General features: G+C 40.1%; 1 protein-coding gene across 1 annotated transcript in view; it reads right to left on the bottom strand.

Moving 5' to 3' along the window:
- The window catches only part of LOC141510951 (spermatogenesis-associated protein 6-like), a 91,306-nt gene that overhangs the window by 37,843 nt on the left and 33,631 nt on the right, over positions 1-19,832 (bottom strand). Inside the window, 1 exon segment of the mRNA XM_074220329.1 lies at positions 1,749-1,838. Coding sequence (XP_074076430.1) covers positions 1,749-1,838 — 90 coding nt within the window.

Here is a 19,832-nt window from a genome sequence, read left to right as displayed (position 1 = left end):
CAATTGGTGATCTCATCAGCCCTTATGATTTCAATGATCATCTCTAGGTTGATGATGGCCAAACATACTCTCTCTCCTAATCTAGAGAATCCCATGTTCAACTGCTTATTAGACATTTCAAACTGAATATTCCATAGACATGTTCCCCTAGACTTTCCCTTCTTTCTGACATCCCAATCACTGTTCAGCGGACCTCCACCTCCCCATCTCCCAGGCTCAGAACCCAGACACCATCCTGAAGTCCTCACTTTCTCTTCTCCCATAGCCAAATAGCAGTCAGGTTCTGTTCATTTGACCTTTGCAATATCCTTTCTCTGACACTTCCACCCCCTGGTTCAGACTCTTGTCTCCTCATCCTGGGCCACTATGGGAGACCACTGGTTGGTTGGTCTTCTTGCCACACATCTCTTTTCCCTCCCATCCATCCTCCACCTAGTTGTCAAAGTGACCTTCCTAAAGAGTTGGTCTGATTAGTCACTTCCTACTATTCAGTAAATTCATGTGACTCCCTAACACCCTCTGGGGATGAATACAAAATGCTCTGCTTGGCCTTCCAGCTTCCTCTTACCTGGCTTACATCTTCTTCCATCCAATGATGCTGGCCTCCAGGCTGTTCCTCAAACAAGACCTCTTATCTCCCGACCCTAATCTTTTTTCCCAGCTGTGCCCCTGCCTGAAATGTTCTCTCTCACCTCTGTGTCCAGACTTCCCTGGCTTCCTTCAAGCCTCAGTTAAAATCCCATTTTTTTTTTGCAAAACACCAAATCTATATTTGCATCCACATATAATAAGATACTTTGACTAAACTGAAATATATTGTAAATTAAATGAGTAATGTCTACTTCTCGACAAACTTAAGTTTTAACAATTAAAATAAATGAAACTGAAATGAAATAAATACAAACGAAATTTCAACAAGTTGTACCTCTATAAAAATACAAAACCAATTGTATCCCAATAGTTAATGCTGATGGGAAAAAGAAGTACTTTGAAGTACAGGACTGGGGAATTATTGACATTTCTTATCCATGTAAGAAATATGGTTAAAAAGGAAAAATCTGAAAAGCCCTGAAAATTGCAGCATAACATGAATTGACTATAAAATCCCATCTTCTAGGGGAAACTTTAGAACTAAAATGATGCCCAAGGACCCTTTCAGCTTTCACCCCCCAGAGTCCTTATAGAGCTGTTGCACTTTCCAAGTCTTGAAGCTCTAGCAGTGGGTTCCCTTAAATTAGTTCTTCCTTTGGAAAGCCTGCTAACTGCCCAAGGTCAGATGAAGATGCTCACTTCCTCTTCCTCCTCCTCCTTCTCCCCTCCTTCTCCCCTCCAACTCAGCAGCCACCAATTGATTCTTTTTTGTTGTTGTCGTTAGGTTTTTGCAAGGCAAATGGGGTTAAGTGGCTTGCCCAAGGCCACACAGCTAGGTAATTATTAAGTGTCAGAGATCAGATTTGAACCCAGGTACTCCTGACTCCAGGGCTGGTGCTTTATCCACTGCGCCACCTAGCCGCCCCTCTGCTTATCTATCTATCATCTTCCACTGAGCATTAAGTTTTTATTTCACTCACATTTGATTCAATTTAATCACGTTGTTGGACATCCACAACAGCTGCTCACCAAAAGAAACGGCAGGCGTGGGGGGCAGGCAGGAGGCTTACCAGTGAGGGGCATGAGATCTAGCACTAGGAAGGGAAGCGGATACACAGAGAGAGGTGTGGCTTCACAGAAGCTTTGAAACTACCAACCATTATTTGGAGCTCCCGACACTTTCTTGCGCTGATGAGACATTCTGTGATCACAGAGGTGGTTGAAAATTCCAGTTTTGGAGCAAGTCCCTAAGGAGAGCAGACAATAAAACGTATCTTTACAACAAGACAAAGATATCAAAACTACACAATGTTGTTGAAATATAAAGTCCTTCCCTTTAGGATTTTCAGCCTTCATTGGAGATGATTGGAAAAGGCAGGACTTTTCCATGTCAAAACATCAGCAAGCCATCACTGGTCCTGCTGACCACTCAATTGCAAGGCTTCTGGGAAACAACTGAAGGTCTGGTTTTTTTCCCCAGTTCCAGACATCCTGTTTTCATTCATTTTTAAGATATTTCCTCACAGTCAAGTATGAGGAACTTCAGATAGTGGGAGGATTTATCCACAGCAGCCCATGAGGACCACTGTCTGGTGCCACTGTCTTCAGACCAGCTGAGGGAGCTCCTGAGACAGCCCAGAGGGAAGCCCAGCCACCCCAATACTCTCCTCCCCAACTTGGTCTAGTGGCATCCTGCCCTGCTGGAAGGCCCAGCTCAATGGACACTTCCTCTAAAGCCATCCCTGATTCCTCACACATTTCCCATGTACAAAGAGTTTCTCTCTGACTTTAACTTCTCTCTCTAATTCACCGTTCACCTAATATTCTAAATTATTGTGTCATTTGTGTCCTAGTCACCAAAAGGTAATCTTCAGGAGAACTGGAACCATACCTTATCCATACTCAACATCTCCCCAAAACATAATAATCTAAACAAAGCACACACTCCATAAAGACTGAAAGCAGCTTCCTCTTGTCATTTTGGGTACAGCTTAAAGGTTTTTAATCACTGCCTGGCTCCCTCTTAGGCTTAGCTCCAATGAGTCTTTCCAGCCTCGTCATATATTCATGCCCCTTCTGAATGCTCCCCAAGCCCCATGGCTCAACACAGTCTCTCTCACCCATATGGCCACTAACATGACTTCTCTGCTGAGCACACAGGAAGTCAATGGTCATCGGGCTTGCTATTCAAGAAAGGAAACCTGCTCAATAATCTCAGCACCTACAAGCCCCTTCTTTCTCTCAGAATGTGGAGCAGTGAGGCCAGTCAGAATCTAGGTCTGATTCTTCCTTCCAACACTCTGGTGACAATGGCACGAAAATTCTCTCAGTCTTGGTTTTCAAGTATGAAAAAGAGGGGTACTAATTTCATTTCTACCTAATTCTGGGGGGTTAATGCTGATCAAATAGCAGCATATATGGGCAAACCAGTTATAATTAGAAAAAATAAAACATTTCTTATCCTACCAGGATGTCAGATTTCATCAGGGTATTCTTCCCTTCACACCTCTGCCAAAAGATGGACAAGGGTTCTACACCCTCGCAGCCAACACAAATCACCAAGCTACAGGATGCTGTTATTGGAAGGGGACCCCAGAGGCATCTAGTTCTGTGGAAGGTTTCCACTATTCACTCCTCAATCTAAGGGACCACAATGGCCACCTGGAGCAGAATGGCAGAATCTCCACCATGCATTTATTCCCAGAAAGTATCTAGCCAGCTTCTTACTGGAACATTTCCCCATTTCCCAGTATGGTCTACCGCACTCTGGGAAAGTTCTATTTTTTTTCCTGATAACAAGCACAAATCTGCCATTGGGCCACTTGACTCCACTGCTCTGATTCATTCTTCTGGGGCTCAGCAGAACATGCCTAAGGCTTTCTCCAAAGGACAACTTTTCAAGTCCTTGAAGACAATACCCATGTTGCCCCTGCATCTTCTCTTCTCCAAGTTCAAACATACCCAGTTCCTTCAACCATTCCTCAGACTATTTAAACACTTTCTATGCTTATTAATGTTCTTCTAAAATTGTAAAATTGTGGTGTCCAAAACCAAAAGGAATTCTCCAGTAGCACATACACTGGAATCCATTCTCCTAACTTCCCTATGACAACATCAGGACTCAAAATAGCTTCAATTACTATCACTACTACTAGTACTACTACTACTACTATTACTACTACTACTACTACTACTACTACTACTACTACTACTACTACTACTACTACTACTACTAGCATTGCTACTGCTGCTGCTACTACTACTTTCCTTAGAATCCAGAGGTAATGGGGGGGGCAGGTTAATGGGATGATTTTCTAGAATTATGGTCTATAAGCCCCTGATGATCATCTAGAGATATCAGCTTTTTCAAACTGATATTTACTAAGGTCCTAGAATATGAATAGCTGGCATAAAACATTCCCCACAAAAGTCTTTACCTAATCTCCCACTAACATCCATAATCCAGGGGAAAGTGAACTTCATCTTAGTGTAAAAGTGGCAAAGGGATTTTTGTGTCATCCTTCCAATGTTTCCCTTAGGTATGGAAGAACTTTCTGCTTCCCTGATGTGTAGTTTGGTGTGGGCTTCTGATGAAGACCCTGCCATCAGTTGTTCCAGGGACCCTGTCAGGATGCCCATGGAGAGCCCCAAATCTTCCGATCTTTCAGAGTTCACAAGGTGATTCTTGAGTCAAAGAGTCCCCTCCTGGGGACTTCACTGGAGCCTCTCCCCACCTCACTGACCCAGCTCTGAAATGTTGCGGTCTAACTGACTCCCTGGCAAAGGACTAAGTCTCTTCCCTATCTCACCCTACCCTTCATAGTCTCATTCTAGTCAAAGTAATTAATGACTGTCTGCACCCAGTTTAATGTCTTATATTAAATGACTGACTCAATCATAGGTGGGCAGGTGGATAACAGGCATTTCCTAAAAGCTTTTTCTGCACCAGATGCTGAGCCACTGGCTAAGCCGAGGAATACAAATAAAAATGGGACAGTCTTTGATGGGTGTGTGGCTAGACTAGCTTCTCCTTCATGGAGGAAGGGCTCTCATATTGGCATCTAGGTCCCTCCCTCAAAAGTCAACCAGAAAACTTAAGTTTTACAAAAAGTCCCAGGTCTTTTTTAGAAGGTTTCCTATGAGTGGAGCTGATTTTTGTTTTTATTGTGCTCATTTTATTAGTCCTACAAAATTTCATCTCAGTATATTCAGGCCAACGTTGTCATCAGTGAAGATCCTTTTGGATGTAATTCTGTCACTCAGTGTGCCAGTTATGTGTGAGCTGATCAATCAGCTGCCAAATCTTGTCATCTTTCCTCCCCATGGCTCACCTCCAACCTCTTCTCTCATTCTCTCCACTCCCACAGCTATAGCCCAAGGTGAAGCCTTCTCCATCACCTGCTTAGATGACTTCAGCAGTCTCATGATTTGCCTCCCTGTCCAACACAGTCCATCCTCTACAGAGCTGCTAAAATGATTTTCCTTAAGAACAGATCTATGTTATGACCCTACTCAGTCAGCTCCAATGTCTCCCAGTTGTGTCCAAATCTCTTTCTGGTCTCTCTGGGCTATCCCTGCCTACTTGCTGTTCTGTAACTGATACTCCATCTCCCAATCCATGGCCTTGGCTTAATTAGCTGGAAATCACTCTCTCCCCTGTGTACTCCTTCCTGCCCCAATCCTCTCACCTTTGCCTTTCAAGACAAAGCTCAAGCACCACTTTGTACCTGATGCTCCTTCCCACTCCATTGCTCCCAAATGATCTTAAATTGATTTATATTTATTCTAGGTTCAGGTTTGTCCTTGTTGTCTCCCTTATTAGAATAAAAGCTTCTACATAGTAAGACTCATTTCATCCTTTACATTTGTATTGCCAGAGTGTCTAGCTCTTCATATATGTATGTTGTGGTGGTGGGAGTTCATTAGTTACTTGAGTGAAAAGTGGCCCACTATATACAGCTAGCTCCAGCCTACCTGGGGTAGAGGAATGAGTCCATCAAACCAGGTGTAGAAGAGAAATACATTTGCTTCAGGCACCAAGGTCCTTCTCCCTGTCAGGGAAAAGGCCAATCCATCATGTTTCTAGCCTGATCTCACACCTTGGGGGAGGGGGAGTATTTATTCCTTTGGCTTCAAGCACCTAGCCCCTCACCACAACTGCATAAATCCCCAAGAGAAGCCTCTACCCTAAGTCTCAATACATTTGGACAATGAAAAGCAACCTGAACTCATTCTTCCATGATGAACAAACTTCCTGCTAGTTATACCTTCCCTATATCAAATATTCTGAAGTTCCAGCTGTTAATCAAACCTGTCTTTATCTCCCACTTCCCAATCCTTCTTCCCATTTCCCTCTACCCCAACTCCTTAAGGTTCCACTCAAAAGTTAACTACCCCCTTCCACTGAGCTCTCAGAATGTCTGGTCCATAGATTGTTTCATTTCTAATTCCATCTTCTCCCAGTGTCACAGATGCTTGTGTCTTCCTTGGTAGTACTTTCACTAATATATTCACTCACTGGTTGAGGTGGGGGAGTTGGAATTCTCCTTGTTCCTTATTGCCTTTCTAAGTTTTTCTCTATCCCATCAAACAGGAATCTCCTCTCCTTTAAGGTTCTTTTTTTAGGTTTTTGCAAGGCAAATGGGGTTAAGAGGCTTGCCCAAGGCCACACAGCTAGATAATTATTAAGTGTCTGAGGTCAGATTTGAACTCAGGTACTCCTGACTCCAGGGCCAGTGCTCTATCCACTGCCACCTAGCCGCCCCAAGGTTCTTTCAATGATACGGACAACCCAACTAAAATTCTAGTAGGGACTGTCTACCAACTTCCAAGAAACTCTGCTTCTTTCTTAATGAATTCAGGACCTAGTTCAGTTTTTTCCTCTCCTCTCCAACTACTATCATCATCCTACGGGGATATCAACATACATATTACTATTCCCTCAAATACCCTCTATTTTCCTTCAATATTTCCTCCAATTCCATCAACATCCATTTTCAGTGAATTTCTGCTTCACTTCGGCTACACACAAAGATGGTCATACCCTTGTTCTTGCTATTCCCCTTAAATGAATCAACTGCACATTTGTGAACTCTAAAATTCACTTCTCTGATCAAAATCTTTTGGATCTCCAACTCCCCCTCTACCTTGCATTCCTAAGTCATGTTCTTCACACCATGATCTCTAATCCCTGAGTTCTTTCTCAGTCTAAAACCCTTGCACTGGCTCCACTCTCCTCCATTCCTCCTCTCTGCCCTTTGGTCAACCAGCTGAATAAACTGTGCTCCTCATTTGAGGCCATTCCCCTTTATATTGCCAGTCCTCAGACTCAGATCCCTCCCACAATCTATGCCTTTGCTCCAACATATATGCTGGTAAATGAAATCATCATCACACTTGGGTCCACTACAAACTTAAGTGATATCATCACACTTGAACCCTCACTGCAGCAAGGTAAATACCTTCCTAGGTGATTCAATTTCACTCATCACTGCAGCTTTTCCAAAATTTTTCACATCACCTTCCTTTGCCCGCCCCAATCTCCCTCTCTCAGCTAAGAATCTCACCTCCTACTTCATGGAAAAGATTGAGGTCATTGATGAGCTTCCTCTTCTCCTTTATCCAGATGCCTTCTGCCACAAACATCATCTCACAAGAAATGTGCTTTCTCCTTGTCAAGGCAAACAATCTCCTAATGCTCTACTCAGCATACCATTGAGGTTGCTCTCTCCACAATTACCAATCCTCTCCACTGCCAAATCTCTGGCCTCTTCTCAGTCCTCATTCATTCTCCTAGACCTCTCCATATGTAGCCTTTGACATGGAGTATCCTTGATACTCTTCTCTCTGGGTTTTGTGATTCAGTTCTTTCCTGTTCTCTTCCTACCTGTGGGATTACTCCTGGTGATTTCTGCTATTGGTGTTCTTCAAGGTTCTGTCCAAAGCCATCTTTCCTTCTCCCTCTATGCATTTCAATGGATCTTTTCAGTTCTATTTTTCCAGTTTTCCCCTTTTTACTGACCTCCAGTCTTAGCTCTCCAACTGCCTATTAGACATCTCAAACTGGCTGACCCATAGATACCTTAACCTTAGCAGGTCCAAGACTGAATTCACCATCTTTCCCTCAAAGTAGTAGCTGTCCTTTGGTCTCAAAGAAGATCACGACCTCAGGAAAGTGACATCATGACTTGCATATAAGGTTGTTTGAAGTAAGTGGGTGTTGTGCAAAGACATCATTCTATCTTTCTTCATTAACTTCCCTATTACTAGAAACTCTTTCCTCTCAGTCACCTTAGTTCATATCCATATATCCTATCTGAATCTTCATTCCTGAATATACTACCATGCACTGACCCTGCCACCCCTGCTGTGGTCCTCAAATCTGGGCTGAGCAAATACTTGTTGGTCGGTCTCCCAACCCCAGGTCCTCCAATCCATCATCTTCCCCCCTCCCCCAATTGGTTGTTAAAGTAATCAGCTTCCAAAAGGACTCAATCAACTCCAGCAGCTCCCCATCCCCTCCAGGATCAACTATAAAATTCTTGTTTTGTCCTTTAAAGTCCTTCTGGTGATACCAGTCTCCTGGCCATTCCCTTCATTTCTTAGCTCCAAGCATTTTCTCTCTCCCTTGCTTGGAATGCTCTCCCTCCTCTTCAGCCTACTCTAACTACTTGATCTCCCAGCTTCCTTTAAGTCCTAATAAAAACCCAGTATCTCAATTTTCTATTTAACTGTTTATTGCTTGTTTGCATATACACATCTGTTTGTTGTCTCCCCCATTTGACTGGGAGTTTGTCTTGTTGGGTACACAATAGGCTGTTAATAAATGCTTAATGACTCTTGACTAGAATTCACAACCTGCCTCCCCTCACCCTTCCAACTCCTTACACCTTTCACCCCATTCCCTGCATGAACTTTACTATCTACTGGCACTGGCCTCCTCTGCCATTCCCCAAACAAGACATTCCATCTCCTGACTTCATGTCTTCACCCTAGACAACCCACATGCCTAGAAGGCTCTTTCTCTTCTTGGTTACCCAGGTTTCCTTCAAATCTCAGATAAGATTCCACCTGGGAAAAGGTCTCCCTTAATTTATTTAGGATCTTTCCTATTTTATCCTGTATATAATTGGTTCATACATAGTTGTTTCCATCTCTTTTATGAGGTTGAGCACTTTGAGAACTCTTTAGAGTTAGATGCCTGGCCCATCTTGTTCAGACCTTTCTGACTCTTACTGATCCTGAATGAGGTCTTCTTGGCAAAGATATTGGAGTCAGTTGCCATTTCCTTCTCCAATGGATTAAGGCAAGTGAGGTTAAATGACTTGCCCAGGGTTACACAATTGCAGATAGCAATAGTTGAATAAATGTTGACTGATTGACCCTTCTATTCAGTATTGATACAGTTCAATTCCTCCAGTAGCATGTCAACTCACTGTTCACAGGATAAGGTTCTCAAATTTAAAGTACAAACAGTTAAATTAGTGTTTAGCTTGGTCATTATAAAAGTCAAAGGAGATCATGGAGACATTTTATTTTATTCCATAGTTTTGTTTCCACAGATTTTCAGAGCCAAAGAATTTGGCTAGTGGTCATTCAGGTTGGATCTCACGGTAGAGGCAATGCTTGAAACCTTTTCAGTTGGAACAAAACTTCCAGAGTTCACACTTCCCTGGTATAGATTCTCCTAATCAAGGTTCATATCCCCACCACAAATACAGTGAAGAAGCATTTTTATGGAGGTGCAGAAGTGGCAAACAATAGAAAGAAGAGTTTAGGCTTGGGACAACTCCAACTTTTTCTGTCTTTTCTTCTTATTCTGGGTTTATATGAAATTTTCCAAGAAGTCATCTTCTCATACCTTATTGGGGGCAAAAAGGATTCTGAGCCACCAAAAATAATGTCAGGAGAGAACCTCTGAACACACAGGAAGGGTTATTACCATACCACAATAAGGCACTGGAGGGACAATGTAATAGGTGGCCAATAGGCTGATGAGGCCTTCACATCTCAGTTATTCTGAACTTTTAAAGGTCATCATACAAACCCCAATCCTTCCCCTTCAACTTCCAGTCCTGAAGTTCTCACTGAATACTCCCCAGCTTTTTCCACTGTGCCCTCTGAAATACCTATTCCATAGGCAAAAAGCTTCCCTTCATCCTAGACCTTTTCTTCTCCCCTTCCTTTCATCTACTAATTATTACTGAATCCTGGCCCTTCTGATGACAGTCTCCCAGCTGCCCCATCCAGTATTGGCTGCACTATCACTAATCAAACTGGGGACATTGGAATATACCTTGTCCCCCTATGTTCAGCATCCAGTTACCTCTCCTGTTATTGTAGAGGGACCCCCAGAACACTCCCCTGTCTTCCTCAATGAGTTTACTACACTGCATTCCATTTTTCTCTCCTCAATTCCTGCCCTCATACTTAGGGATTTCACCTCTGTAGCTCAGCCCTATATAAAAACAGAAAAAACCAATGTCAGTCAGTCAAAGAGTCAGTCAGTAAACATTGATTAAGTACTAACTCAAAGCTAGTCATTGTGATAAGGAAAGGCAAAAATCAGTCCCTGTCCTGCAGGAGTTCACAATCTAACAGAGGAGACAAAACAACTATGTACAAGTCAGATACAGGATCAATAGGAAATAATGATTAAGAGGGGTTGGGAAAGGCTTCCTTTTGAAGGTAGGATTTTAGCTGAGACTTAAAGGAAGACAGAGAAGTTGGGAGGCAGAGATGAGGAGGGCAAGCCTTCCAGACAGGGGAGACAGTCAGGAAAAACTCCACCAAGCTGAGAGATGGAGGGTCTTGTTCAAGGATCAGCAAGAAAGACAGCTTCACTAGACCAAAAAGCATTTAAGGGAGTGTAGGATATAAGAAGACTGGAAAGGTTGGGGGAGAGGAGTTGTTGATGCAGGATCCTGAAGCCCCCAAAAGAGGATTTTATATTTGATGCTGGGTTTCAGGAAAATTGCTTTGTTAACTGTTGTAAGTGGAGGGTTCTCTATCACTGGATCATTTCTCTTGGAGTCTGAAGAACTAACTAATTATGTGTTTTATGAGAAGATTCCTGCTCATGCACTTCAAATATTCTAGGACACTTAATGGAGTAGAAAACAATGTTTGAACTATTCTATAAAAAAAATGAGAAAAAAATCCTAAAGAACACTAAATTCCCACAGAAGAAATTCACTTAAATTGCATGGTCAATCCACCAAGCAGACATTTGGCATGAGTGATGTGACATGTGTTGGAGGAATTTCCAAATGACACATAAGGAAAAGCAACCACCATGCATGACCAAAAGATAAAAGGAAGAAGGTTCCCAGAGAGAACCTCAGACTGACTTCCTATTCTGCCTCTAGTTGTATCTGCCAGCGACATTTAATTGGAGATTCGAATCATCAAGGATCCTTTATATTCTCCATCTATCAGGTCAGGTTTGTTTATCAGACCCGTTTTATTAGGAATTGCCTTAACTTCACAAGAATAGCTCTGCTGTTCCTATCATTAATTTTTATTAAAAACACTTCTTTAGGGGATGCAAAGCAATAATATAACCGGCCTTCCAGTAAAGATATGCCATTCTGGTACTAATAATAGAATTGTGGTATTGGAAGCAGGCAATGGGCTTAGAGCAGAGCTGTCAAACACATGGCCTGCAGGCTTTATGCAGCCCAAAACACTCCCAAGTGAGAACCAAACCATATTAAAATGAAACCAGAAAATATTCCACAAAATAAAAGATACAATAAAGCATAGATAATATTACATTTTAAATTTAAGTCAATTTGCAGCCTTCAGGAACACTTATGCATAGTTTGGTGGTCTCCATGTCTATATGTGTGTGACCTCATTGGTTCAGTTGACAAACCATAGACTAGCAAAGCTGAGAGTCAAAAATGTCGGGAATCATAAAAGTCATAGATTGCAAAATCAGAAAGCCCAGTCAAATCTTCTCCAACAAAAGAGAATTCCCCTTATAAGTTATTCCAGAAGAGATAATCTCCAAAATACAGGAAAGCCCACAGTCTCTTGAGATTAACCATTGTGCTTGTGGGTGGTTCTCACAGCAAGGCTAACTTGGTATCTAGATTCACCTACAGAACTGAGGAAGAAAAACCTCCACTCCTCTCTCACATCAAGGAGGAGAGACCATCTAGGATTTTCAGGGAACTCTTCTTATTCTCTCTGGATTTTTGCTGTATAACTTCAGACTAAAGTCACCAGTCCCTTCCTCCAAGGTAGCAAGGAGGCCCTTCCATCTTTTCTTCTAATAAAGCTGGTATAATTTGCATGAACTGATGCAGAGCAAAATGGGTAGAACAAGGGAACAATTGATACAACTCCAATATTGTCAAGGAAATTCATCATAACCAACCATAAACAACTTTATGGAAACTGATGGTGACGTATGCTTCCCACCTCTCAGCAGCAGAGGTACAGAATGAGGCACCTATATTTAGATCTGGCCAATGAGAGGATTGCCTTGACTTGCACAGATTCTTTCCTACTTTAACTCTTCCTCTGATTGTCTGGTTCTTCCCAATATAACCATTTTAATAAGGACAACCAAGACAATCATGTATTTCTTTCTCTCCAGGCTGCACTGCTGACCTCTTTACTCTCTGAACTTTCTCTACCCCATCCCTATTTTTCTAATTAATATTTTTTCCAATTACCCATAAAATTTTTAAGATTAATTTTTTAAAAAAATTTTGAGTTCCTGGATAGAGCACCGGCCCTGGGGTTAGGAGGACCTGAGTTCAAATATGGCCTCAGACAATTCATAATTGCCTACCTGTGTGACCTTGGGCAAGTTACTTAACACCACTGCCTTAAATAAAATTTTGAGTTCCAAATTCTCTCTCTCTACCTTGCCCCCTCACTGTGAAGGGAAGCAATCTAATACATGTTATACATGTTTGGTCATGTAAAACATTTCTATATTAGTCGTGATGTGAAAAACAGAGGACAAAACAACCCAAGAAAAATAAAGTAAGAGATATGCTTCTATTTGCATTCAGACTCTATCAGTCTTTCTCAGTGGACAGCATTTCTCATTATAAATCCTTTGGAACTGTCTTGGATCATTGGATTACTGAGAGTAGTTAAGTCATTCAAAACTGATCACTATACAATGATGCTGCTATTACTGTATATAATGTTCTCCTGGTTCCATGTACTTTAACCTAAATACAGGCAATTCCCTCCAGGTTTTCCTGAAAATGTTATCTATATGAAAAAATGCTCTCAACCACTATTGCCTAGAGCAGCCCATAGGTTGTTTAAGGCCTGTAAAATCATTTGGTCTGGCACTGCCAAGGCATCTATAGACATGACTCAAAATTCAATAAATCTATGAGCTTTTAAGGGATGAATTAATTAAATGTTTGACCAAATATAGTTGAAAGATGTTAAAAACATTCAAACAGCTTTTGGCAGGAAAAAAAATACCCACTCCTGGGACTAGAGAAATTCAAATTGAAGCAACTCTGAGCTCTTTTCCCATTTCTCTCAGATTGGCTAAGAGGACCAAAAAGGGAAAATAACAAATATTGGAGGGGATTATAGGAAAATTAAAACACTAATGCACTGCTGGTGAAACTGTATCCTAATTCATCCATTCTAGAAGACTAAAAACCAGGCATACCCTTTGATTTAGCAATACCACCACTAGGTCTGCATCCCAAAGAGATTAGGGGAAAAGGACAAGGATATATTTGTACAATAATATTTATAGCATCTCTTTTAGTGATGACAAAGAATTGGTAATTGTGGGGATGTCCACCAATTGGGGAATGGCTGAAAAAGTTGTATATGAATATGATGGAACAGCATTGTGCTTAAAGAAATGATGAGCAGGATCTTCTCAGAAAAACATGGAATTTTTATATGAACTGACACAAAAGCAAAATGAGTAGAACCATTGTACACAGTAACAGCAATATTGTATGATTATCCACTATAAATAACTTAGCTATTCTCAGCAATACAACAATGCAAGATAATTCTGAAGACTTATGAAGAAAGGTGATGGACATTTTCAGTCTCCTGGTGGAGACTGAAAACAGATCAAAGATACTTTTTCTTTATTTTTCTTGGGGGTTTTTTGTCTGTTTTCTTTCACCACATGGAAATATGTTTTGAACAACACATGGATAAACATGTCAATTTGCTTACCTTATCAATGAGGGGAAGGAGGGAGAGAATTTGGAATTAAAAATTAGATAAAAGAATGCTTCAAAAACAATAAAAGTTATCTTATGTAATTTTGCTATCTTTTATATCTTATTTCTTCTTTAAGGATATGATTTCTCCCTCAACACATTCCATTTTTATCAATATATAGCATGGAAACAACATAAGGACTATCAGGCTGCCTTCTGTAGGTTGGGGGAGGGAAGCAAGATTGGGGAAAAATTATAAAATTCAAAATCTATTTAAAAAAGAATGTTAAAATTATTTTTACATGTAAGTGCTTGTCATTTATTTTTCCCTTTTCTTTTATATATCTTAATATTACTTTATTTTTTATCCAAATACATATAGAAATAGTTTTCAACCTTCATTTTTAGAAAATTTTCTCCCCCCTTTCTCCCATCCTTCCCCCCTCCCCAAGACATCATTGTTTGTCATTTCTTATAGCACAACAGTATTCCAGCACAATCATATACTACAACTTGTTCAGCCATTCCCCAGAATTGTTTTAATTTGCATTTCTCCAAACAATAATAATTTAGTCCAAAATACACACACACACACACACACACACACACACACACACACACACACACACACACATCTTTTTCACATGACTATAAATAGCTCTGATTTCTTCATCTAAAAACTATCTAGTTATATTCTTGACTATCAATTGAGGAATGATTTGTGTTCTCAGAGAAACTTGCCATAAATTTTTTTCAGGTAATGATTATTATGTATTTCCCTCCATCCTATTTTTCCCTTTATTTTTACTTCTCTCTTTTATCCTGTTATTCTTCAAAAGTATTTTGCTTCTGACTACTACCTCTCCCAACTATTAGCACCTCCCCTTCTCTCATTTCCTTCCCCTCCTACTTCTCTGTAAGGTAAGATAGGTTTCTAAACCAAAGTGCATATAACTCCCTCTCTGAGACAATTCCTATGAGAACAGGATCTGGCTCTATTCCACCCCCCATCTTCCCATCCACTCTTTTGCCCCTCTTTTATGTAAGAAAATTTACCTACTCTATCTCTCCCTTTCCCTTCTCCCATAAACTTTTTAGGAATTATAAGTATCAGTTTCTCTTGTAAGAATGGAAAATTTTATCTTATTGAATCCCTTATGATTTCTATTTTCCCTTAATCTTTTTATACTTCTCTTGCGTCTTGTATTGGAAGTCAGATTTTCTATTAAGTTCTGGTACTTTCAACAGAAATGCTTGTGAGTCCTCTATTTCATTAAATATGAATTTTCCTCCTGAAATATTATACTCAGTTTTGCTGGGAAGGTGAGTCTTGGCTGTTATCCTTGCTCTTTTGGCCTCTGAAATATCAAATTCTAAACCCTCTGCTCCTTTAATGAACAAGCTGCTAAATTGTGTGTCATCTTGACAATGAACTCTCTTGCAGTATTTTTTCCATGACCTGTTAACTCTGGAATTTAACTATCATATTCCTGAAAATGTTCATTTTGGGATGTTTTTGAGGAAATGGTTCTTTCCATTACTATTTTACCCTCTAGTTCAAGGGCAATTTTTCTTGAAAGATAATTTCTTGAAAGATAATATCTAGGTTCTTTTTTTTTTATCAGGTCTTTCTGGTAGTCCAATAAGTCTTCAATTACTAATTATTATCCCTCCTGGATCTATTTTCTATGTCAGTTGTTTTTCCAATGAACATTTCACATTTTTTTCTATTTTTTTCATTCTTTTGATTATGTCTTGTTGCTTCCTGACATCTCATGGAGTCATGAGCTTCCACTTGTCCAATTCTAATTTTTAAGGAATTATTTTCTTCAGTGAGCTTTTGTACCTCCTTTTCCATTTGGCCAGTTCTAGGGGGGTGCATTAGAATCAGGCTAGCCCTAGAGTCAAGAAGACCTGAGTTCAAATTCAGCCTCAGACATTATCCCTGTTTGCCTCCATTCCTCAACAATAAAATGAGCTAGAGAAGGAAATGGCAAACTACTCCAATATGTTTGAAAAGAAAACCCCAAATGGAGTCACAGAGAGTAAGACACAACTGAATTAATTCTATAACAACACTAGTTAAGGAAGTTTTTTCCTTCAGTAAATTTTTGTAAATCTTTTTCCATTTGACCAATTTTGTTTTTTAAGGAGTTCTCTTCAGCAGATGTTTTTGGTTCTTCTTTTACCATTTGGTTTAATCTGTTTGTAAGGTGTTATTTTCTTCAGGATTTTTTTGTACCTCCTTTACTAAGGTGTTGACTTTTTTCATGATTTTCTTGGATCATTCTCATTTCTTTCCCTAATTTTTCCTCTATCTCACTTATTTTATTTTAAAATACTTTTGGGGGTATTTCAGGAAATCCTCTTTGACTTGAGATCAACCAACATTTTTCTCTGAGGCTTAAGATGTAGCTGTTTTGATTTTCTTGTCTTTTGAGTTTATGTTTTGATCTTCCCTGTCATCTTAGTAACTTTCAATGGTCAGCTTCTTTTTTGTTTATTTGATTGTTCATTTCTTGACTTTTAACTTTATGATAAAGTTGGGCTCTGTTCCCAGGGTAGTGGGTACTGTCTCAAGCTTCTGGATTTTGTGTCACTATTTGTAGAACTAATTCTCAAGGCATGTAAATATTTTTTTCCAATGTGGTACTAGGGAGAGGTATGGTCACTGCTGCTTGACCTATGGCTGGCCACAAGTTCTCTTTTCCACTTAGGAGGTGTGACCAGGTTTCCTGCTCCTGCTAGTGCTCCTCCTTGCCCTAGGACTGTAATCCACAACTGCATATGGGTAATGCAATACAGTCTTTTAGCCAATGCCAGCAAAAGGTTCCCTGTATTCAGTCTGCTTCTACTCTGTTCTCTGACCCATCCTGTTTGTACGCTGGGAGTTCTGGAAGTAGCCTCCACTGACTGAATCTCCCGCCAAGGGCTGCTGCTGGCTTTTTTGGGCATGGCCTGTTCTGGACTGTGCTCTACTCTCACACCCCAGCATGACAGACCTTTCCTGTCGATCTTCTAAGTTCCCTTGGGCAGGAATGTTGTTTTATCCCATCCTTTTCTTGGTTCTACTTCTCCAGAATTCATTTTTAAGCACTATTTTAAAGTTGTTCAGAAGGGGATTTGGTAAAGTTAAGTCTATACCTTTACTCCACCAACACCACCCCCACTCTCTCCCACCCATCTCAGTGGTGGCCCTTCCTGATGAAAGTATATTCCTTTGGGTACTCATTGGTGATCCTAAAAGATATTATTCAGAACTCTCTACAACATTCTCAATCTAGTCTCACATGGGTAAAGTCATCCCATGAAGCCTTAGAACACAAACACATGGATTTTCTTGTCTGTCATGTCACCTTGCATGATAACTCGTGGACTATGCTCATAAGTTATTCACATCCTCAAATCCTTTTGGTTTGAATGGTCTTCTAATGACTCCTCCATTTTTATGAATCTAATGTAAGAGCCTAATTTGATTCAGATTAATATTCCAGTCAGTCAAGATATCTTTGGACTATGCTCTGGTCAACTAGTGTGTTAGACTGTCCCTCCAAGCTTTGTGTCTTCAGAAAATTTGATGAGCATGCCATCGATAACTTTATCCAAGTCCTGATGAAAACATTAATTGACACCAGGTCAAGCAGAGATCCTAAGGACACTCCCTTAGGAAGCTCCTGCTAAGCTGGTAGGGAAATCATAACAACTATTCTTTGAGTCTAATCAATTTAATAATTTCCAAATTCCCTGAACTGTAGTACTTTCTGCCTAGCACCACATTTTCCCTTTTTCACAAGAACAGCATAAACCACTCAAATGATTAGCTAAGATTTCATAAAATAGTAGTCCTATCAAAAAGAGGAAACAAAATTCATCCAAATATGATTCTCTTCCTGTGTAAAGACATTGTAATACCATACAAGGAAAGCTTCTCTTGAGAAACCAAAGTAGCACTGAGCAGCTCTATTTCTTCCATAACCCAAAACCAGAACCTCAAATTACACTGAGACTTTATGATGCCTGGTATATTTTGAAAGGCTTTTATTTTTCATTTGCTCCAAGTGTTCTCCAATGGCCACAGTTTCAGAATTTTAATACTCTAAATCTGAACTACTCATATAGGGATGACAGTCATCCCCTCTTAGCAGCCCTCCCTTCTATCTCCTCTTGTTTTTGCTAACTCTAATTTGATTGCAGAGTTTGTAATGATATCAGCCTCTTTAGATAAGTTCTTTTCTCCTTCCTCATTGAAAATGCTTTCCTTGGTGGCTTCAGAAGTTCTTTGACCTACATACTTGACTTTTTTTGGCCAGGCAATGGGGTTAAATGACTTGCCCAAGGTCACACAGCTAGGTAATAATTAAGTGTCTGAGACCAAATTTGAACTCCTGACTCCAGGGCTGGTGCTCTATCCACTGCACCACTTACCTGCCCCCCATGTTTGATTTCTTTAGGAGAATTTCACCCCATGAGATCCTCCAACCCTTCCTGTGCTGTCTTCAAATTCTGTTTTCTCTAATTCTAGACTATATCATACTACTCTGGACATTCCTCTCTTTTCTCTATCAGAAATTATACAACAGAAAAACCATTTCCATCTAAGACTCCCCATTATCCCCATTGTTATAGATGGAAATGGTTATTCTGTTGGGATTAAGTGATTTGCTCAAGGTCACACAGCTAAGTTAAGTATTAAGTGTCTGAGGCTGGGTTTGAACATAAATCCTCCTGATGGGGGGGGGGTACTCTATCTACTGTACCACCTAGCTGCTTATTGAGATATTAACCCAAAAGATCATAGAATTCTAGACAATTACTAGCAAGAAAAAATGCTTTGCATGTTACCAATTTTACTTTATGTACTTCATTGTTCAGGTTATTTCATGGTTAGTAAGGTGGAAAAAATTTATATTATCATAATTAATATTTTATTATAAAAATTATATGCAGAAAAGTGCATTTTCAGCAATCTCTAGTGAAATACAAGTTTTGGTGGTTGCTATTTTCCATAGGTTCAATAAATCAACATTTGCATTTTTGACTTTCACACTGACTTCTAGAAATGTTACTTTTGTGAAAGTTAAGCATTGTTGATACTTCTATATGCTGAAAGCAACCCTGAAAAGAAAGAATTGTGGTCAAAACTACAGACACTGAAGATGGACTCACAAGAAGACAAAATCATAATCCTGATTCTAATTAACATTTCTGAGCCCTTTAAGGACTATGATGGATTCTCTGTACCTGCATGTACGTAAGTATAAGTGTGTAGATCTATAGGTATGTAAGATCATATATATGTGTGAATATGAATACACACACATGTGGACATCTTATGCCCATTTTACAGGTGAAACATGCAAGTATTGGCATCAGAGACAAACCTCATCAAAGCAGCTGGAGCCCTCCTGATAGAACTTCAACATTCTAAAAGTTCCTGCTCTGCAGTACCAGCCCACACCTCTCTGAAGGACCAGCATAAGCAGCATGGAGCAGCAAAGGGGAGCAGAAAGCAAGTGGGCTGAGAAAGACTCACCTTCCTGAGTTCAACTCTGGCCTGCAACACTGCCTAGTTGGGTGACTCTGGGCATATCTCCTAACCCTATTTGCCTCAGTTTCTTGATCTGTAAAAAGAACTGGAGAAAGGAATGACAAGCCACTCTAGGATCTTTGCCAAGAAAACCCTAAATGGGAGCACAAAGAGTCAGACACGACTGAAAAATGACTGAACAACAAATGAGAACTACTGCCCAGTGACCCAGGGCACTAAATTGTGGAATGGGAAGAATAAAAGAGTAGGAAGGAATGCAAAAGCAAATTATTGGGAATTCAAGAAAAAGTTGGAAAGACAAAAAGTCCAAGAGAAAAATCTAGACAGAAGCCTAGTTCACATGTCCAAAAAATAAAGTGCAACACATGGAAGGACAAATGAACAAAAATTCAAAGAAGGATACAATATACTAAACAAGTATTATATTTGTATTATATGAAGAAAAAATAAGCAAAACATTTACAAGGAGAAAAGGAATCCTGTGTACTTCCCAGAGAACAAGAAACTCTAAACTAGTTAAA

This window comes from Macrotis lagotis, chromosome 2 (genome assembly GCF_037893015.1).
Source record: "Macrotis lagotis isolate mMagLag1 chromosome 2, bilby.v1.9.chrom.fasta, whole genome shotgun sequence".
Lineage (NCBI taxonomy): Eukaryota > Metazoa > Chordata > Mammalia > Peramelemorphia > Peramelidae > Macrotis > Macrotis lagotis.
Note: the sequence above shows the minus strand (reverse complement) of the source record. Positions and strands in the feature narration are given on the sequence as shown.